Below are 23,172 nucleotides of genomic sequence, written 5' to 3'. Positions count from 1 at the left end.
CTCTTGCTTTTACCTGCACCTATCGTTTGGGGGTTTAAGTCAGGCTTTTGTAGGAAGTCAAGCGCTCAGGTGATCGTCGACAGGGGCTTGTATGAGGCTGCCCCCCTGTTGCGTCCAGTTTTCCTTTCCCTCTCATTACGCTTTTTTTTTTTGCCATTGTTTTCCAGTGGGTCAGATTAGAGGTTAAGCAGCTTCAGAGACTAAGATGTTATCCTTTCTATGAGCAGTTGTTATGACGTAGACACCTATATGACGTAGAACTACGCCTTTCTCCGCACCAGGCACGAGGGACGTAGCTTGGAGGCTGAGAATCACGCAACACGCCAATCCGCGGGAAATTTAAATTTAGACCGGTGTAAGGGGCCCGAGGTCGGATCATCGACTTCAAAATTTGAAGTATATCTAAGTAGCAGTGTACGCAGAGTATTATCGCGACTGACGAGCTGCACTTGGTGAGTAAGCCGATGCATCCGGAATTGAAAACAGAGCAGCCAGCGCACCGGTGGAGGGCAAGCGTGCATACACAACCTCGCTTCATTTTTCGCACCTGACATAATCCTACGTAAACATATAAACATATACAGCAAGCTTCACTCCCGCTAGTTTTTTTTTCTTTTTTCTTTTTTCGCTGCAGATACTAATACTGTAGTTTACTCCGAACGGCGACGGATGCGTCAGTTGTGCGAAGCGTCATAGCGTCCGCGCCACAGAGCGTCCTCCGCACGTGATAAATATTCCACCATGACAAGAGTTGGCCGCTGCTTATCCGGAAGTGCGGCACTTCCCCCAACCGTGCCCCGAGAAGGATCTCAACCGGAAGCGATCTACCCTTCTCCACAGACTACGATGCAAGTCCGTTATGACACCAGCCTTTCGCTACAAACTGGGCTTCGCGTCATCGCCACGCTGTGAGACTTGTTTCTGTTTTGGCGACCTGGCGCACATCATCATGGACTGTGCAGAGTCTCAAGCAGCCAGAGACACCTTGAATTCGAGTTTCAGAGCCTTATCACTTCCCTGTGGCTCTCTAGACGAGATTTTGTACCCGCATGGTCCCCCCACCCACATTCGTTGAAAAGCACGGGACGCGCTCCTAGCTTTCGTTTCCTCTGTGGGTCTGTCGTGAATGCTTTCCTTCTCTCTCCCTCACTCCTTACTAAGTTATTTATCTCTATGTTTCTAATTTCTCATTTCTTTTAATCTCTCACCTTTTATGTCCTTTCTCTTTTACTCCCCCTTCTCCCCTTCCCCTTTCACAAAGGAGTGAAACTTGCCGCCTTGTCTGAGCAGGCAGACCTCACTCCTCTTCCTTAGAACATCATGCCATCACCAGGGGTATGGAATTGGGAGGGGTATGGAAATTCCTGCACGGAACAGCAGGATAGCATGAGAAATATGAGAAATTTGTCGTGTTGGTTCTCGTTTTCCGTGTCCCTGCACTCTTAAAACAGAGCTTCACCGCATCGCACGCTCCTAGCCAACCACCATCCCGAATGACATCGTTCTGCTCCCTGATTGTTAAAAAACAAAGGAGGAGGCGTACGCCATTTTGTGTCACTTATACAGTTATGCTAATTGCCACAAAAAGGTAGTACGCCCCGCTGTTTCCACATATAAGGAGTGATAACGGTTTCATTCTGTGCAATGGTTGGCCTTCGCAGTGATATGTGGTGAAGCCCTGTTTGAAGAGTGTGGGGTTTTGTCCTTTAATCATTATGCACCACGCGCTTCAAACAGAAGGTAATGTAATTTGAGTAGATTTAGATGTACACTCTAAAAACAGAACTTCACCGCATAGCACGCTCTGCTCAAACCACTGCCACCAATGATAGGGTTACCGCTTCTGATTCGAAGAGAGAGGGGGGCGTACGCCTTTTTGTGTCAATTTGGATACATGATAATTGACACAAAAAAGCGTACGCCCCCCTCTCTCTTCGAATCAGAAGCGAGAGCCCTATCATTCGTGGGAATGGTTGGCACAAAGCGTGCTGTGCGGTGAAGTTTTGTTTTCACAATGGTAAGGACTTGCAAGGACTTGAGAATGGTGAGGACTTGAGAAACTTGAGGACTTGTGAGGTCTCTGTAGCCTCATGGTTTGAACATCCACGCAGGCCCACTACAATTATTGAACCCGTAAATATAATTTTTCAAATAAAAAAATATAATGATAAACACACACACATACAACTCTCCAATTTCCACATTTTCTTCGTTTGTCTCTCTCCTGAGACCACCTCCGTCTTCACTTTCTCACGGTCCACTGGTCACCTTTGTACTCCGCACCTGCGTCCTCATTCCGTCGCCATAACCCCCCCCCCCTTTTTATCCTTAATTCCTCGAACGTCACCAACAAGTGTTCTCGTTTCCTGTGTATAAGCCCTTGGGCTCGCGTTATGTTTCGCTTCTGATACCCCTGCTTTTGTATTTATGTTCTTTTGATTTTTATCTGTGTTTGCATCCTTTCCATCAACCTGTTACCCTCTCATGGCAGAACTCCCCCTTCAACTGTATATATGTGCCTGCACCATGTTTATATTTTTGTAACCTGAAGAAGTGCAGCCTCGTGCACGAAAGTCTTGTTTACCATGTGTAAATAAATAAGTTGTTCCTAAGTTATTGGCCGGCATCAGCCCCATCTCATCATCGTATCTCTATTTGTGTGTGTGTGTGTTGTTCCTACCGTTTAATATCACTATATGTGTCCACGTAGCGAAGAAGGAAAAAGAGGCAATAAGCAGAGCTTCTGTATCTGGGTGGCGTTTGGCTAGGCCGTGTTGCCATAAAATGACCCCCCGAATTCGCCATTACTTTCACCTTATTCGCGGCTCAACCAATGAGGACACAGTCTTCACAAACGGCGAAAGGGAACCTAGATGGATGCGCAGTCCCTTGACCTACTTGGTAGCGCACGCGTATCACGTTGAACGAAGACATGTGAACATTAGATCACCCAGTTGGTAACCAACAACTGTAAGGCGACCAACCCATCTAGGGTGATAGATAGGAAGACAACCGTTTGCGTTTTCTCCGCTTGTGAGACACAGATATACGATCGTGATCGGTCTCTGGACCTCGTGTTTCACGTAATTGCCTTCTCGACACATTCTTCCGTGTTTCCATATCTTTCTATCAAGCTGTCACCTGCACGAGAGCGGTAGTCAGAGATTCAGCGTCCAGCCCTATAGCGCTTTCCGTGCGTGACCCACAATTCGCTCACATATAAACGTAGTTTTACGTGTCGAGTGTACGGTACAGCTATGTGGGTAGTGCAAGGTCCAAGGGCACCCCGTGCGTCTCTTCCGTAAACACGCCATCCAATTGACAATGAAAGTGGCGACCGCATCTCCGAACATCTGAAGTCATGTCTCGCGTTTGCAAACGAGGTCTCGTTTTTATGAGGCGTCTCCGTCGGCGCGGGGCTCACAGAACGCACTACTTTACCCTTAGAGTTTGGCCGTAAAACTTAGATTGGAGCGCTGACTCGAAACACAGAATACAGGCCAGCGTTCCGGGCCGCCACCATGAAATCTCGTCTCCAAGCATACGTTCACGATAAAAGTCATTTTATTACCGGGTGATTTGGAGAAAGCACGTGCCTTTCGGCGCGTGTCCAATTATGGTCTCATTGAATGAGATCATCTACAGCGTTTCCACATTGTGTGCAGCTTGTGCAAGTACGCGCGCTATGCGCAGGCGTCGAACACCGAGGAACTCCCGTTGCGAGCGTCCGACATTTTGGAAAGTTTGCGTGGGCTCGCAAAGCGTTTTGTTACGTGCGCGTTCTGTAGGCCACTTTGCCACCAGCATTGGGGTAGCTATCGCCCCTGGCGATAAAACTCCCCATTCATCATCTCAAAATAAAGTTGTTGTTGTCACTTTGCTTGCTTGAGCGGGGAAGTATCAGCCACATCGTCTTCACCAGATCGCGTGGTTACCATTTGCGTTTCGTGGCCACGACCTACTAGATTATAGCAATCATGTCATACGGACCCCTTCCCAGCGCCGCATTTGGAGGCTAGCGGTAGCACTGCTCATCGGTCCGATTAATGCTTCCTCAATTTCTACAGCACTATGTACTTTAGTTTATCTTAGTATTCTTGTACAAGTGGTGGATGTCCCACGAGAGATGCTTCCTTCTAAAGTTGATTATCATCATCATTCTACGCGTTTTCATAGGGGCTGCTGCTGTCGTCTGCTACGGTAGTCGTACGTCCGCTTCTGCGCGTTCAAAATTCAAATTTCCATCGTCCAATCACGATGTAGATCTCGCGGGCTGATAGGTAGCGCCCCTAGCGGATCGCGCGGACGGGCTCCTCATTGTGTTTTCCGATTATGACATGGTCGCCATAATCTAGTAGGTCGTGTTCGTGGCACACAACGCTGCACTAAACGTCCCGCGTGCCCTTCGCGTGGGGTGACGCGAGACGCTGAACCATAGTACTGGTGGTGCAACGTAAAGACGAAAAAAAAAAAGAACAAGAAGAACAGAAAGCGAGGTCTACCTGCTCTAAAATGGCGGTAAACAGCAATACTGCAATACTAAATTCCTGTATAGTGGCATGGCTCCACGGCGGTTGTACTCGCTTGCGACTGCAACTTTGTGAGTGGTATTGTTTGTAGTTCTTGGAGTCCGTAGTTGCATGTCACTATAATGTGGATTATATTGCCGAAAGACAGTCATAGTTTCGTAGCGCAATCCGTTACATACTAGCAAACGCGCATACTACATAAGCGATGATCAGTTGGAACACATCACAGCTGCCAAGGCGGCACCAGAGCCGCGTTTGCGGTCGGAGAAAGCAATGAGCACGTTCAAGTGCCATTACCGACTACAAAAAAAATAGATCTTTATTCCGTTCCGTAACATGGATCACCGTCGCTCAAACACTCAATACGCAAATTATAAACGCCGTCAGCGAACATTACGATGTTCCAGGGATTCTCGAAAGATCCCGCGCACAAAACTTCGCACACTCTTAAAGCGCACGTTCTGCTTTACCCTCTTCAAGATGGGGCGGGAGGGGTGGGGGGGATAGAGGTAGCTTGCCGTTGTTTGCCGCACTCAAGTGGGCATCGTCACGACTATAGCAAAAAAAAAGGGGGGCAGAGGGGAGTTGGCGATTTCAAAGTGAGGCATAGGCAGGATAACGGATACTGATGGGACGGAGGCACACTGTAGATGGGAGGTGCGCTCGAGTGGTCTTTCCGCGAGGCCCGTTTCTTGAAGAAAGCGCACGAGGCCGTGAGTTTTTCAAAGTCGTTCTGCATAAGAACCTTCGGGGAAGAGGACGTCCGTCAGTATGCCAGGCCTGGCGTGGGGAAGATGAGTTTCCCGCATAGTATGGTATGCACGGCATTCTGTCAGGATATGTGCGATAGTCTCCGGATTATTACAGTGACCGCAACTGGAGTCCTCCTTGGAGCCGACCTTGAACAGTTGCGAGTTCATGAACGCAGGTGGACTCTGACAGGCTTTTCCTTAGCTTCCACGTACGTATGGGTGACGCTAGAAAAGGTAGAGTGACCAAGTTCAGTTCTTATTCCGGCGCAATGAAGGTGCTCAAGGGCCCGCCACTGTGTATGCGCAAGGTCTACGTACGGCGCCACGTAGAGAATGCGTGACAAGATGAGGGCTTTGTGAAGAGTGAGCAATGACAGCGCATATTTATGCATATTTATGTATGAGTATAAGGAGGCCCCATGACCTCGCGTTGTTATATACTCGTAGTTGGAACAGAGCGTCGAGCTGGTGGAACCTAAGTTCTTGAGGACCTGGTTAGAGATCCCGTCCGGGCCAGCTGCACCTTGCCGTTTAAGCCTTGGATGGCGGACTACACCTCGGGCATTGTGAGGTCGTCGGCTGCTGGGGAACCGTTTGCTACAGCGTGGCTAGGAGAAATGCGTCGGGCACTGAAACTTGCTACACGAGCTAGATCACTGGCATAGTCTTCGGCTATGTCCTTGGGCTCCCTGTTAGACGCTACCGATAACGTGACAAGTCGGTTGACAGGTTCGGAAAGGCTTTCGATAGCTCTCAGGGTATGCCAAACCTTCGTTGTTGGGGTATGGGCATTGAGGAATTCGCTGAACTGTCTCCATTGAGTCCGCCTTAACTTCAAGGTATACCTTCTATGTGCAGCACAGACACGCCTGTAAGCGACCCAGTCGCCCTGAAGGCCAGTTCTCAGAGCTCGCCGCTGTGCTCGACGCCGCGCAGCACGGAGGTTGAGGTATCGGAGGTCAGGGGTAGGCATACTGGCCAGGTAGGATACTGTTTTTGAGCTATTAGCTAAGGACGCCTTTACACAGTCGAGCAAGGTATCTGCAGTAGAGCCGACCAGTCCTTCCCTGAACTTCACCCAGTAGGTGATAGTTTTCGTTTTCCTGGGGCCGTTACTGCGACTCGGAGGCGAAAGCAGAATAGGGAAATGATCTGAAGCCCATGTGTCAGGCTCGGCTTCCCACTTTAAAACTGAACTTCACCGCATAGCACGCCCGGCGCCAACCAACATCTCGAATGATATCGTTGTGCGCCCTGATTTGTTGAAAACGGGAGGCGTACGCCATTTTTGTGACAATTATGCTGTTCATAATTGTCACAAAAAAGGCTCACACCTCCCGTTTTGAACAAATCATGGCAGATAACGATGTCATTCGAGATGTTGGTTGGCTAGGAGCGTGCTACGCGGTGAAGTTCTATTTTAAGAGTGTAGCTTCAGTGTCTCCGCATAGCACGCTATTAGCCAACTACCACCGCATATGATATCGTTCTGTCCCTGATTGGTTAAAAACGGGATGCGTACGCCTTTTTGTGACGCTCATGTAGTTACGTTAATTGACACAAAAAGGCGTACGCCCCGGGCTTTCTGCAAACCACACCCTAAAAGCAGAACTTCACCCCATAGCACGCTGCGCGCCAGCCATTGCCACTAATGATACGGTTATCGCTTCGGATTCGAAGAGAGAGAGGGGGCGTACGCCTTTTTTGGGGTCAACTTGGATATACGATAATTGACACAAAAGGACGCACGGAACCCTCCCTCTGTCTTCGAATCAGAAGCCATAACCCTATCATTCGTGCCAATGGTTGGCGCACATCGTGCTACGCGGTGAAGTTCTGTTTTTAGAGTGCAGGAGCCACCGAGGTACCATTCTGTGTAATAGCTCGCCTTTCACCGTGCTGTGTGGTGAAGTTCTGTTTTAAAATTGCAGCGTCCGTCTCCGCCCTCCTCACCACGTTGCAACACGGGCAGCAGCTGTGGTGAAGAGGCGGAAATCGACCTTCGAGGAACAATGTTGCCAGACGCGTCAGCAGATTGGGCCACCCCTATGACGGCATACTTCTCAAAGCTAGAAATTAATTTGATGATACTTCCGCTTCACATAGAAATAGAATTTAAAAAAAAGAGTGTGAGACACGTGGACATCAATGGCATAAATTCGATGGCATTCTGATGACACTATATGTTTAACCCACAGTAGCACTTTAAACATAATATACAGGGTAGCTACCTATAAACGTTTACCCGTGCCGGCACGCCATACACAGCAATTAATCAATGCAGGCGGAAAATTCCTGCGTTTGTGCGTGGAAGTCCGTCTGGTACCTTACATCGTGGTAAACTTCAAACCGATTCAACATCGCAATCCAGAGTTACAACCAAAAACCTCCAAATCCCTACGGGAAAACAATCAAGATGGAAGCCATGTTGGGTAAACTTTTCTAGGTAGCTACACCCTGTATTTTATTCGCAATTAACTTCTCTTTCCGTTCCGTTGTCTCCGATTAGTAGACTCGCATTCCGAGCGAAAAGCTCTGGCACTGCACGAGTACGCGAGCACCCAGCACCCCGAAAGTTGAGGGAAATATCCTTACGAGTTCCATCGAAGCGTGTGGCGATGGTGTCGAGGAAGGTGTTTTGGGGCGCAAGGAGGCCCTTCCGGGCAGGCATGGCGTCTGTCCGGCACACGCCGATGACGCCTAAGCCTCACTCAGGTCATCGCTCACAACAGGTACCCTGTAACATAAAGCGTATATAGTACCACATTTAAAAAAAAAGATAAACATTTCAAATTGATTTCTCATTCATGCTACATTCTAAAAAGAGAACTTCTTCTAATATCTGGATGGTTTCTGCAATTGAACCTTTGTATGCAATAAGGGCAAAAGTAAAAAAAAAAAAAAAATCCCAAACCGAGAAAAGGGGCCTGATTTGATTGTCCGTCCCACTGACACACATGCATTTCCCGTTTCTTACCCTCCTGTAGCGGGCCAATAAATTGCAAAGACAGTCCTAAATTTTCGTTGGCAGGCACATAGTGATATGTAGATGTCATTGCAGCAAAAACAGTAAAAATGGGATAAGTCGACTTATCCCCTTATTGCATACAGAGGTTCAATTGTTGCGGTGAATCACCTCGTCCCATCGTCATTTATGTAGTGGTAGTAGTAGTAGTAGTTGTTGTTGGATGGTTTCTTGAGCTATGTGGCTTCACTGGTGTGGGCACCCGCATGCGACGCTCTGACATGAACGTCACTGTTTCTTTCAGTCTGTCATTTTCATATCAGCGTGAGAATGGCTTAATCGCGGTTGACGATACCGCTGTATTTTAAGAATGCGCAGAGGGCTTTCATTACTTTCACTTGCAGCAGTGGGGAGCGCCAGTAACCAACGAGCCTGCTCAGGCTGAAAGCTCGGGAGTCAAGCCTATCAAGCACGCCCTGAACTCGTTCACTCTGAGATTTGTAAAATGGACACTGCATGATTATGTGAAGTCTGCATTCCCTTGTGTTGCACAGCGAAACAAAGAAAAAAAAAAGAAGAAGAGAAAGTCGTCATTCAGCATGATATCGTTCTCTTTCCTGACTTATTAAAAACGGGAGACGCACGTCTTTTTGTGGCAATTTGGTTTATGTGTTCATCGTGACAAAAAAGGTGTACGTCCTGCGTACCCGCAAATGGCTGGCGCAGAGCGCGTTATTTGAAGTTCGATTTTTAGACTGTACTGAATATACTAGGTATACAAATGCAGCGAATATATTGCAAGTGAACAAACTGAAGACATTGAAGGACGACGAAGAAAGCAGCATCCAGTAATGCAGCGATAAATGTACTAGCGCGTTTTACCGTGCATAACGCGCACCGATGTGCAACGCGAACATCGCCGAAATTAGTGTAATTTGCAAATTGTCCTAAGTATAACGCGCACCACGCAGCTGAAAATACCGACGCTAACAGCGCGTATCAAATGCGAGTTATATATAGGCGTCAGTGTGCGAAGTAGTCGAATCTCTGCATATCCTTATCAACAACGCTAGCCTTCTCGAATTAGTTCAGGATCACTGACCCACTTCCCCATACTTCCTGGACCCAGTTCGCAACCTTGGCGTATCTTGGATGATGATGGTGATTTGCGCACAGGCAATAAGGGCCTGTGTCTGATCTCCATGCACCCGTGTTGTCTTCCTCTATACATCATCCAGTTATCACACTTTTCGCGAACACATCCCTTAGAGGGGCACTAAAAGTGGAAAAATGTATCCTCTCGGAACGCAATCGATGACTTCCGTTCCTTTTGTATTGGTGTCAAAGTAACGGCATCATTCATTCCGCGAGGACAAATTTTTGCGCTTTAGTGGCCCCTGGACCCAACTATTCACGCTTATGTCAAGCCGCTGCGCGGCGCTTACTGAGGAACGAGTACAGGGGAAACTCCGATGTATAACGCGCACTGTCTCTTCGCGATATTTTTTACCGTGTATAACGCGCGCTTCACACACACACAAAAAAAAAACGTTAATATAAATGCACTCTACGCACACAAAAGCCAGAAGGTATTCCAAGACCCCAAGGATGGAGTTCAACTACCATAGTTCTACTCCTCCAAACACCAAGTCAGTGTTTTTCCCTTCTTTTTCTTCCTGTGGTATGCACCGTCGCCCTTATTATGTCAGGAACTTGAAAGACAAACTCAGTTCTAACATATTATACGTGGAAATCCTACACAGTCTAGAAAAGGAAATTAAAAGCGCCATAGCAGACGGCAGCGACGAACCTGGTTACAACAGCGTGATTGCCAGACTCCCATACTGTTTATCGGACACCCTTTGGCTCTCGTCATCAATCTTCATCGTCTTCAGCCTCGTCTCAATGAGCCTCATTCGAGCTACTGTCTCGACACTGCCCACACATACGAGGCCAGCAACGGCATGTTGATGACGCCATCCGTATCATGATTGATGTTCCGCTCTGACTACCTTTCGCAATACGTCGTAAACTATGTCAGTCATCAGAGTATGGAACTCAATGACACAATTCTTCGCTCTTTCAGGCGGCATTCTTGCATTCATCAGTGTCTTAGCATACAGACGACCTGAGCCCCTACGTCATTGGTTACGTAACACCGCCGCGCAAAGCATACTGGTGGGCACTACTAGCATTATCAGCCTATCAGCGGACGCGTTTTTCCCGCTTCTTGCCCACCACAGCAAAATATAACCTCGAATCAGTCGTCTCGTGACGTCACATGTTGGTAAAGAGAGGGTCGTCTATTGTGGAGCAATGGGCAGGACGAACGCAAAGAGCCTTTCCTTTAGTCAGACCAAAAATTCAAACGGCTAGGAGTATGTAGTTTCAATGACAAGCTTTCATGCAGAACATGCACTTTATCAGGGGAAAAAAAAAAGAAAAGAGGAAAGGAAAAGAAAACAAGCAGGAAAGACGTAACGAAAAAGAAAAAGAAAATAATTAAATACCGAAAGGCAAGACAGCTTATACTCCCCCGGCTCCCCGATGACATTTTCACCCGTAGCAGAAAAGGCCACATAAGGAGAATGGGGAAATCTTATCTCATCGAATATCTTATACAGTGCTATAGGGGAATCGAAGATTAATCGTTTGAGCGGCTTTAACGCTTTGTAACGAACGTATAAAGAAGAGACCAGTAGGTAATACAAACTCAAATGTGTTACAGCACTATGTGGTCGGCAATGTATATTTATGTATAAAGAAAGAGAGAGAGAGGAAATGAGAAAAAGAAAGAATAGCGTGGGCAGCATTGCTCCTCCTCAATCACGCAAGCCGCATCGATGCAGCCGCAGCACCCTTCTTTGTTTTCGTCTTCTTCGTTCCAAGACTCCTCTGTTACCCTCTTTCGTAGTTCATCGCACCAATGTGTTGTATCTGTTTGGTTCAGTAGCCCACCCATTTATTTCCGAATCATTGGCACGGTCACGGCTGAGTCAGAACATGCCTCTTTCTGCCTCAATAAGGCTTAGCCGGATTCCGTGCGCAGCGACAGCGCTCGGGCAGACACAATGTCAGAATATTAGTTTTATGCTCTGCGGTGCAGCGTCAGTTGTTGGAATGGGAGTTTGGAGTTATGGAATCCTCGCGCGATTTGCACGCAGTGATTTTGTTTACCGCTTTCGACAGTTTTGATGGCGCACGGCAGTGAACGGGACAGGACAATTTTAATTGCTTTAGTGTTTATCGTGAGAATGCCATAAATAATCGTAATGAGAAGAGAGATTAAATACACGTTTGTTTACAGGAAACGATTACGAAAGCACATCACACAGGTACAAGAGGCCCTCTTTTGGGTGACGATGCTGGGAACGAGCAAAAATGGAGACGTGCGTTGCAACAGTGCCGTACTGGGTACCCCAGCTCCCCTACGCTATAGAGTAGCAAATATTTTACCAACCACCAACCAACCAAAATAAGTAGAAACAAAAGAAGTAGAGAGTAGCAGGAGTACCTCTGTTGCATTCGATAGGGTAAGGTGGTCTATGTTGACGACAGCTGTACTATTTGGTTAATAGCTGTCAGAATAATCGCCTAAATTGTACCATAATTTGTTAACTGAATCCCCAAACCTTTGAGAAATAATCCACAAATTATTGTGGTGCTAAACCAGATATTTATTTCGTATGAGCCAAAAATGACAGGCTACATATTTTCATCAACTTACCCCACTCTATGGATAAGTTGAGGACAACAAAAAATTAATGCCTGGTTTAAATTTTGTCTTTTGTTTGGTCCAGCCGAAAGCTCAGCCACGAGCAATGCACGTCGAAACACAGGGCAGTGACACAGCATCATAACGGCGAGGTCATATTTTATTAGCCGAGGAGCAGAAGTGAGCAAATTGGAAGTCAATGCTCGCGAAAGTTACAGATGGGACAAAAAGGACCCTCTTACCTCGACCACATCTGCAAAACAGCGTCTGACGTCTTTCTAAAAAGCCACGCGCAGAAAGTCAACACGTTACTTCAAAGCCCAGACAACGACTGTGTTCACCGTGGTCTCACAGACGAGAAAAAATTATTGTTAAGAAAATGCCACGCGAAAAACCCAAACTGTTCTGAACTTGCCCCCGTCTTCAAGTAGCCTCACTTTACCCTATTTTTTGCTTATTTTACTACTCCAGAGACGAACCATTTTTAGCAGAAAGGAACCGATAGATCGACAGACATATAATGGATGCGGAATTGTCTGGCACCTCTTGTTTCTCTGCCATTTCCATTGTCCCCTGTTGCAAACATCAGTAGGGCGACTCCTGTAATATACCCTAGTCAGCGGCAAACGTAAGGCCGTTAACTGAACGACCGTCACTTTTCATACTTGTCACAAAAAAAAGATGTATGCCTCCCATTTTCAACAAATCAAGGCAGAGGACGATGTCATTCGAAATCATGGTTGGGCTATACAGGTGAAGTTACGGCCGTTCCGCTAACGGCCTTAAGTTTGCCTTCTGACTAGGGTATAAGCGTTCGCAGGTCAATCACACTGACAGCTCCCCCTCTGGCAAGGCATGAAGGATGCCTGCGGGACAGGTAAAAGATGGAGAGAATTGCATATGCATTGCATTGGTCAATATTTCTTAACGTAGTATAGTTACTCATAATGAGCAGACCCAACAAACAGTCCCTCGAGTCAATAGTGGCTTAAGAGAAGCCACTAATGACACCAACTCGGCAAGGGGTGTAGTTGTTTACCGAGCTGAATGTCGTTCGATAGATTGCAGGGCATCCGGACGATCTGACGCCGCGTCCGCGGGAGGCTGTCGTTCTGCCACATCCATTACGCTGTCAACAACGTCTCACGATGAGCAACGAGTGTACCATTAGACACGAGGGAAAACATATAGTCTTGCTCATCCGTTTAACGTCGATAAGGTGTGATTTACGGGAAATTCCGATATGCTCCTCTCTGAACACCAGAGAGTAAGGGAAAAGTCACACCAAAGCCATCACCAGAGAAAAGTTCCTGTCATGCACTATCTATCGATGGACAAAGACAATACAGGTATGCGAGCGCTACGTATGGGTGGCTCCTGGCATGGTAGAACGTAAAGTCATCATGCGTGCTGGTGAGAAAGAGACCTCGCAACTTTGTTGCCCGGGAAAATAGGCACGAAGACTATCTCCAGCGGATTCTTCTTGCTGTACTAATACACCACCTCGTTGAAAGTAGCACCTTGCGACTTGTGGATGGTCATCGCGCTGATCGTGTATGAGTAGGAATTGAGTGCGCTTGCGCAAGAAGCTGGTATTGCGAGCGTGGACGGTAGTGTACCCAGTCAACACAGAAAGCTGCAGAAGTGTTGCAGTAATGTTGCTGCAACGTTGAGTGCTGCAGCAATGTTTCACAACCAAGTGCAACGTCGCCGCAATGTCATTTCCTCAATGTTGAAACAATGCCGCGGATGTTATGTTGTGGAAACATTGTTAGTTTGCTTCTGCAACAATGTTTCCAATACAACTGTGCCCGAACATTGCAGGGTTGCTGATACAATGTTATGGCAGTGTCACAGGAACATTGCTGACGCTCGGTATGAGAAAAGACAGAGCAATCAGAAAGGAGCAAAATGACGCAGACAAGCAGATCGGGGGCGTATATTGCTTTCGTGTTTTCAGTGCAGATGCACTGCACACGTATAAAACGGTGAATTTTAGAATGTAGGATATGAGGCTGTGATTACCGGTGTATGTTGTTCCTGGAATGTTGTTGCAATGTGTGAATACGGTGTCCCTGCAATGTTGTTTCTATAATGTTGCTGCAATATAACAAGGACTAACATTAGCAATATGACATCAGTATGACCTGGCTACATTGCTGCAATATTACTGCAACAAATTTTGTTGGTTGGGTAGGTTCGTCGGTGTAGGTTATTTCATCAGGTACCTGATGCATGTCATCAGGTACCTGATGAAATGCAGTCCACTGCATGAACACTTGTATCACAATAAACACAGTAGTTTTGTTGTTTTATCTTTTTATGACTTGTATTGACCGCGTACTTTTTCGACATTCCCCGGCTGCCCCTTTTAAATTAATGTAAGAACATGTGTAAGACCAATAGCTATGAGCTAGCTTTAGTTCTTTCTTGTGTTTTCATCATTCCTTCATCATCTTCACATAATGTCCCCGTGCAATGGGGTAGGGTACCGCACCACCGCGGTGAAACACCCCATCTCATCGTCGTCATTTATTGTTGTTGTTGTTGTATGAGGACAATGGAAAACATGATCGCAGTATACAGCCTCAGCTTTTGGAATTGGACAATACCACAGGCGAAAATTCACAACATAATCGTTAAACCACAGCAGAAACTATATAAACTACAGACTAACTGTCGCTTCTGCACAAGTTAGACACAAAATATAATTAAATTACAGTTATTACTTTTTGAAAATAATTAAGTACAGTAATTAATTAGAGTAATTTTGTTTCTTGCAATCAATTTCTTGAGAGCTTTGTTCGGTACAGGAAGACAATATCCCATGTGATACGCCACAAGAAGCGCATAATACGACCTGCCTTGTTACCATTTCTTTTGTCCCCTCATACCATCAATTCGCTTTTGCTACTTACTCAACGATTCTATCAACGATTCTAGCCGCTACCTAAGGTACTTCAGACGCAGTCGACGCTGTTCCTGAAATTAAGCGTTTGGCGTACACCCCCTTCATTCGTCCCAAAGTGGCATTCGCTTGCTGTATCTGGCACACTTACCAATCGTTTTTCTCTGATGCTAGTGAATCTGTTCAAAACCGTGTTTTACGCATTATTGTCTGCGGTCATTCCTCTGCCACTAGTCTTACAGCTCTTTCTTTTCTTGGCTCCGTGTTAGCGGCGCGAAGCAAGTGTGGCCATGAGCGCCGTACAGATAGGGACAGATGCAGAACGGACAGCAGGAACGAGTAGAGGACAGGCGGTTAGTATGCGTCCTGGGCCGACTTCAGGGGAAACCGTGCCGACATTCATCTAGAAGGTCTGCCGGAAAACCCAGGGAAAACCCCTGGGTGATGGGGTGATTCGAACCCACCACCTCCCAGTCTTCAGCACGACCTTGGCTACCACCATAAATGCCTGTGGTCTACAGATCTTAAAGGTGCACTAAAGCGCAAAAATTTCTCCTCGTGGAATGAAAGATGACGTTACCTTGACACCAACACAAAAGGAACGGGTTTCGTCCGGTACGTCGTTCGTGATGTATGAACGAAAGAAGCCGCAATGCACGTTATTCTTCTTCCTCTCCTTCTCAAGAAGGTTGACAATGCGGATCACGTTCTCATTGGTCTCTTCAAACGATCTGTTCAATTATGGCGGGAGGTCGTTTGAGGAGACCAATCCGAGGCCCCTCAACATCGTCGCGCTTCTTGAGAAGGAAAGAGAGAGAGAGCATACATTGCGGTTTCTTTCGCTCATCAATCACGAACGACGGAAGGGATGAATCTCGTTCCTTTTGTGTTGGTGTCAAGGCAACGCCATCTTTAATTCCGCGAGGAGAAATGTTTCTACTTTCGTGCCCCTTCCCCCACCCTCGGCGTGTGTGGCTTGTTCCTTGCCGTACGATTCGCATTGACTTCGTACGGTTATATTGTACGCCGAGTGCTGTTCCCGGCCTCATCTATTTGATACTCGTATTAGTCTATGTGTGTATAGGTATATAATAATATTATTTGGAAGTGGAATTATGCGTAAGATGAGTTCGCTCACACTTGCGTGGCTACATACTACATGTGCCGCTGGATGGGTGACGGTGACGGTGATGCAATAAAGAACGAAATGACGATGGGAATGCGGATAACTTGTGCGGGTATTTAGTTATCGCAGTCTTAGTCATTAGTATAATTATTTCAGAAATGAAAGGGTCATGTGGCACTATGAAGGTGTACAATCTTGTTGAAATCATGTACACAATCGTTGGCACGCCACATTTCGCATGACGGCGTATGCTGTGCGTTGGTAAGCCAAAAACACGCAAAAAAGGGGGGAGGGGATGACTGAACGGTATTACTTCAGCAAAAGTGATGTGGGTACCTCAGTACGAATTTATCTAACGCACTGGCATGTACTCCACTTGCTTGTGGTAATCTCTGGTTTCTTGTCGTAGAAAAGAAATCTTTCAAACTGCTTTAAAAACAGTCTATTAGGTTTACGTATTAATATCAAGCTTTGTACATTCCTCATACGCACTAGAGAGTGTCAGTAGATTGTCGATAACATCACCGTGAAGTTATCGTAGCTACCAGACCCAATGACTGCGTACATGGCTCAGAATCCTATTCATTGGCTGTGAGCCCTAAAGATGCACAACGTATAAGTGGACGTTCTTATATGCGGTCAACATCAAACATGCGGTCACATATTGCATGTGTTTTGCGTGCCGATAGTCCTTTAGTGTAGCCATCAAATTACTGTGTGCTGAGGACCGCTTGTGTATTTCGTTCATAATAAATTTTCCCTTAACAACATCAAAAAAACTCCAACGAAAAAAAAAAAAAGAAAACAACGAAAACGTTGCCAGCTCCCCCACAGCCCTCTTAACACGTTATCCCATCAGCCTCGCATTTTACCACTACTGGTACACCGTAAGCACGACTGTGGCACATGGTCTGTTATCCTAACGTAGCGTGTTCTCAAGCCTCGCCTGCTTTGCAAGCTCGTCAGCACAAGTATTTCGCCATCAATGCTGCAGCGCAGTTGAGCCATTTCCCGAACGACCCATCTGTCCTTCATCTCCCAATCATGTTTTTGCTGTCACTACTGAAACTTTCAGCAGCGTCCCTTCCAATGTCGTCTACTCATGGAATACTGATGCGTGGGAGCAGGAAATGCTCCCACGAGATAAATTTTGCCCGACCTCACCGAGGAATAAAGTAAGAGAGCCGGGACCACCTTCCCAAATGCGCTCCGGGGTGGCATTTTGCGCGAAGTAGAAAGCCGCTTCTCAGAGTCAAGGCAGTTTTGTTGTTTTTCGCTCTGTTCTTTTCGATTCTGAAGGGCAGTGACCGGAGGCTGACGGAAAGAGGTTCGCAAGGCCTACGTCAGCCACACGTTTTGTAAGTTGAAAGCTGTTTATATAGAGTAATGATGCTAAGTCACAGGAGAAATACGTTTGGCAGCAAGTGGAAAACTTCCGTTTGGCTACGAGCGAGCGGTTGCTACATCTTGAACGATACTACTCTATCGATGCAAGCGCATCAGATTGCTCTACGAAATCTAGTCGCTGCGGTCATTAATTTTACATAGCAGATACTCCTCCACTGGAAACAGCGCTGAGGTTTACCGAAGTTAGCATTCTTTCTCTGACAGTGCGCGATATCGTCTGTTGCAAAATTAATCGTAAGCGGAGGAACTTCACAGTATTATGGCATCCCAAACAAAGATCGCATAGTTATCGTCTAGATCAATTGCCCACATCGAATAACCTGCGGGTCTGCAATATTACGATACGTTCCTTGACGGGGATTTCGCAAAAAACGACAAGCGACAATAAGAACTTCCGCTACGTACATATTCTAAAGGAGTGAGTTCCATTCCAATGAAAAACATATTATATCTGTAGAGTCCGTCTACCATATCGATATACGTGTTCGGACATTACAAAAATTTGCTTACGTGATTCACTTTCGAGTTTGGTACTGTTCTTAGCTCTATACATTTTGAGGTGGTGTCGGTATCAACGATTTCAAAACGATCCTACAGCAGAGTTGTACGTAACGCGTTACTAGTAATTGCGTCACTAGTAATCAATTACTTTCAGTAAATTTTTAACGTAATAAATTAATTTTGTGTGCAAGTAATTTTCCAAGTAATCTGATTACAATTTTCGGTAATCGATTACTTCTTTAACCTTCTGTCAAAATTGGCAACCCTTTTCAGCAAACCAATCTGTTCTTCTGTTCCACCACGAGTTCGACTGAAGCAATGACGCAGAGGTCACTGTGACGGCCGTCTCTAGTCCACACGTGTTCCATGCACACCACAGTAATATGATCCCTTACAACCGCGACCTACTGGAGCAACAGTAAAATAGGTGACTGTATTGATAAATTGTACGGGCTGAACAGAACAATAGTAACAAAACGAAGCGGATGTTTCGATGTTGCTTTAAATTTGTATATAAATCTGTAATAAACGCGTTTATGTGTTTTGTATGTTGCTTTCAAATGTATTTGTGAATTTCATTTATCATGTATGTTGGTGTCTCATATTAGAATTTGCAACAAGAGCTGCATGGTTGCATTCACTGCAGGCTTGTTGGCTTTGCTATGGCCCACAATTTAAAAGTAACGGAAAAAGTAACGCGCGTTACATTTTTAATCGGTAACGCATTACACTTTTGAAGAAGAACTTACTTAAAGAATTACTTTTCGCGCAGTAGTAACAGTAATTGTAATCAATTACTTTTTTCGAGTAACGTGTACAACTTTGCCCTACAGAAATATATTGTTTCGTACAAGCTAGAGGTGAAATGGAAATAAGGCAAAACAAAAATAAAAAAGTCCAGAACGTCAGGCAACGACAGGGGTCTAACCCACAATTCGTGATTGCCGGTCAACCTAAATGTCACGATTTTCCTTCTTTCTTCTTTTTAAATTGCGTTTTGCATGTATGACAACTCCGCACGTGCTCAAATTAAGAACTGCATGAAATGTAGTCCGATCAGCCTTAACAGAGTTACTCCACTGGAGGAATCACCACCGCACTACTTGTCACGGCGTAGATCTATGCCACAAGCTACTGCAGTCAATAAGAGCGAGCATATTGCAGGGCTTAAACGTGCCATTCTTGACACGACTCCAGTGTAATGATCAAAGAACAAAAACCGAGAGACCAGGGAATCGTATCACCGGTTAGTCTGTGCCCTCTCCCTTTCATAGTGCAATAGTTCTGCCTGATGCAGGCCATATCCTTGTACGTTGCAAGCGTCACGTCGTGCTTGTGTATTCGTTTGCGCTAGCCTCAAGCTTGGTTACTGTCTTCAAAATGACGTTTGTGGTAACGCCCGTTCCGAATTCAGGCAGTACACGCACAGTTCAGCTCTACTCGCGGCTCCTTTCGCCCTCTGAATACGGATACAAGGAAGAATAAGAGCAGTGCTCAGCTTGCATGTTCCGCAATCCTCAAAAGGCTCAAGCAAAGCCTTTCTGAGTGAGTGAGCACTGAGAAAAGTGGCGTTTTGTCAAGTGACCATCTTTATTCCCCCCGGTCACTGACCGTCTCTAAATCGACCTCTGCCGGTTAGGTCACTCACCCCCGAATATTTCCGGTGTAGCCATCAACTTGAGAAGGGGGACGGAAAACACCTCCTAATTATCGGGTGCAGGATAACCAACTCTCTCTCCCTCTTTTTTTTTCTCTCTTTGAGTTTGAAGTCAGTCGCAGCGGAAGTTCGATCATTAGGGAACTAGAAGTCATTTAAACCTTCCGTCACTTTTAAAGAACCGACGCGAGTGTGTTTGTACTTCGAGATGCACATGTGCTCACATTTCATTAGCAACATTGTTTTTGGTACCGCAGCGACGGGCTACTTCGTTTTTCGCTGGTTTGTTTTCAGTGTGATGCTGTCTTCGAGCTAATTAAGGGTCTATGAACTGTGAAAGATAAACGACCCATTTAGGGTGTGTTCCAAGTAAAAACCGCCTGCATTAAAGGGGCTGTGAACTCTACAAAGCTAGCCCGCGGACTGTGTCTGCTCCAACGGGGATTTTAACTTGTTGGCTGTGGCACCTTTTGTATAGATGAATCTAATAGGTCCGTATCTTCATCACATATAGCACGCTGCTAGCCAACCATCATCCACAATGACAACGTTCTCGCTCCTGATTTGTTGATAAGGGAAGGCGGAGCCTATTATGTAACAATTATGTAGGAAATTATAGCTACAAAATAGGCTCCGCTTTCCGCTTTCAACGAATCAGGGAAGAGAACGTTGTCATTCGGGATGATGGTTGGCTAGGAGCGTGCTATGTGGTAAAGCTCATATTTAAGAGTGTAGAGCAGAACATTATGTGTACCTTCGCGTTGGCGCTCCATGGTGCGTTGGCGCGATTGGGTGCCACAATTCTTCAAATGACGTAACAATGCATAGAGGTATCTGGATGGCGGTACGTCTACTCGCCCGTATCCGAAAAAAAAGTGAGTTTTTTTTGCACACGATATGAAGGAGAAGTATTGAACAACAAATTCTAAATAGAATGACGAAGCCTAGAAGAACAATGTTACACCTATCACACCCGTAACTAAATATCTGCAGATAGGTGTTCTTACCACGTCAAACATAAGCACAAAAGGATCTGTTATTTAGGGTTATTCGCTGCAGGCGTGTCGTCGTTTCCATAGGGATTATGGGTGCATCTCTTTTTTCCTTGTACGTGCGTTCACACGAGTGCCCCCCCCCCCCAGAATATTCTAGTGGCAGAAAAAGCAAAATACTGCTCACGGACTGCTATGTTGAGCCTTCGCACGGTGCCGGAATGTCGGGAGAGGCGCGCTGTAGACTTAGCAGATCGTCCGTGTCGTTTCCTGTCGTCTGCTACGGAATAGCGCTTGTGACTGCGGCGCAGGATAAGCCTGATGGTTAGTAGTGCACGGAAAGGCACGACGTTTAGCGCTCGCGTTTACGTGGCAGCAGAAAGCGATGACGTTTTTCGCATCTTCCGCATGGGGTATTTGGGGGAACATCGCTGCTGAACGTGAACACATGGTGTCTATATCTGTCGGTAGAGTTCTGGATGCGCAAGTTGAAGCTGACGGGGAAGGCTGGTTCAGTCCTGACGCCATTACTCCCGCTTGTTTCCGCGGAAAACAGAGTGTGAGCTGTGTTGGGTCTTATATCATTTAGCGGAAGCGTTAGCCTCGTTTTTGCTCGCACTGTTGGCATTGTGACCCTTCCAATACAGACGACGATGGCCATATCGTGAGTAATACATGCGGCATGCCACCTTCGGTCCGGCTAGTACCATCGCAGCCGACGGCCACGCAGGCCAACACAGACACATTGCACTGTTACACTGGTTTTAACGCTTTTAATCGTGATTCTAGAAAACCGAACAGCCCAATTTTTAACCCCCTTTTTTTATTCTTGTGAGTACACACTGTATCGTATTTTTGCGATTTGGCCTTGCGGTGTTTATGACCTTGTTGAGTGCGGGAGTCGTGCAATAAGTCCTGACTCCAGACCGCTCTTCGTTGAACCGAATTTAACAGTTACACATTTCTCCGCCTTTTTTTTTTCTTTGTAAATCTGCCTTTATTGTACTTATTATGCATCGCGGAGATGGATACAAGCAGCAATCAAGGAAGGATGCGGTTCTGTGTCTAGACCTTCAATAAATAATGCAGGGTTTCATTCTGTTAGCTTAACAATCAGTAAAGCCTATGTAATGGTACTTTGCGGTTTACGAATACTGACATGAAATAAGATCGCGTACTGCCCATTTTTGTTGAAAATTATAAAAGCACAAAACGGTAGATCTCCAATTTGCGTCCGATACTGTACAGCAAATTTCGAATCTCGATTTATGACAGGGCATGATTTTCTGTGAAGAAATAAATAAATGAAACGAAATGAAATAAAATGAGTGCTGATCTTTCCTGTCGTCGCCCATTCTTTTCTTTTTCACTTCTATAGGCAGTAACTAATAAGGATATATCCGTTGGACATCGCTACATCTGCTAAGTCACGTTACTTTAGAAATGCTGTCTATACAAGACGCCGGAAAAATAGAAATCGAAAGCAAGGAGGCTTCACAATGGCACCGCGACTTTTAACCTTCACATCCAATATATCACTGCGCACAATTTGACCCGGAGAGTGTTCCATCGAAATTTTTTCTGCTTGCAGGAGCACTTGTGGCATTACAGCTTTCGCTTGTCCCATCCTACAGTTGGCAGTACGACTTGTAGCATCCGCGTTTCCTTTCCGCTGTCACGCAAGGAACATTTGACTTGATTTATTACAGGCACACCTGGGCAACGTTCTTGGTATTCATCGTCAAAATGCAAAGAAACTATTCAACAGCGTAATAATGTCAAGCCTGCGGTGCTTCGCAGGAAGAGTATTCCTGTGACGAGGTAGGGACAGCATTTAAATACATTGTATTTGGCTTAATTTTTTTACTTTTTATTACTTACAAACAGTATGGTTAAAATACATGGAAAATTGGGCTACATTTATTTCACTATTACAACACTATTACACGAGTCGTGTGAGGAAACTTCAGGCAAATAAAAAGTGAAGAGCGCTCAGATGGAGGCTTAACAGCAGACGAAAAAAAGAAAGCACGAATTATGGTAATAATAACAGGGTAGTCGAACCGAAAGCATTGAGTAACTTACAGTACATGTTGATCAGCAATTCATGAAAGACAGTTAATATCTATAAAACGAACTATTTGTAGCCGAAAACAAAATATCAGAGTACAAAGTATCAAAGTACAAAATATCCAATGACAAAGAAAAACAAGTCCGTTCTGGGACACAACACACATACACACACACACCGCTTTTGCGCTTCACCGCGACAAGCCGCGTCAAAAATATGTAAACCGAAACCAATTAATTACTGCAACAAATGACCCGCTTTGGTGGCAGATTTTTCTCTAAAAGGTGTCCACTGAAGGTACCAAAAGGGGTAGTACCCATTTTAATGCCAATGTACATGGGGGCGCGACGTTCACATATTCTTCTTCTCTGCGTCATCATCGTCATCGCCGTCGTCAATGACCAGAGACGGACACGTAACTCACCGAGTATCCAAGTATACATATACGCTCTTAAAACGGTAACTTCTAATAGAGGTAAAAAAATTTCTATGCGTTTTTACGTCTAAAAATAAAAGATGCACTCTTAAAACGGTCACATCTCACGTTAC

The 23,172-nt window shown here is 45.7% G+C and overlaps 1 protein-coding gene across 3 annotated transcripts in view; it reads right to left on the bottom strand.

Moving 5' to 3' along the window:
• Positions 1-23,172, bottom strand: part of LOC135388716 (potassium voltage-gated channel subfamily H member 8-like) — a 487,577-nt gene that overhangs the window by 150,471 nt on the left and 313,934 nt on the right. For all 3 annotated transcript variants that reach the window (XM_064618453.1, XM_064618458.1, XM_064618454.1), the window contains one exon: positions 7,877-8,018. In XM_064618453.1, coding sequence (XP_064474523.1) covers positions 7,877-7,952 — 76 coding nt within the window. In that variant the 5' untranslated portion in view covers positions 7,953-8,018. The remainder of the gene's footprint in view (positions 1-7,876; positions 8,019-23,172) is intronic.

Source organism: Ornithodoros turicata, chromosome 3 (genome assembly GCF_037126465.1).
Source record: "Ornithodoros turicata isolate Travis chromosome 3, ASM3712646v1, whole genome shotgun sequence".
NCBI classification, from domain to species: Eukaryota; Metazoa; Arthropoda; class Arachnida; order Ixodida; family Argasidae; genus Ornithodoros; species Ornithodoros turicata.
This window is presented reverse-complemented; position numbering and strand designations above follow the sequence as displayed.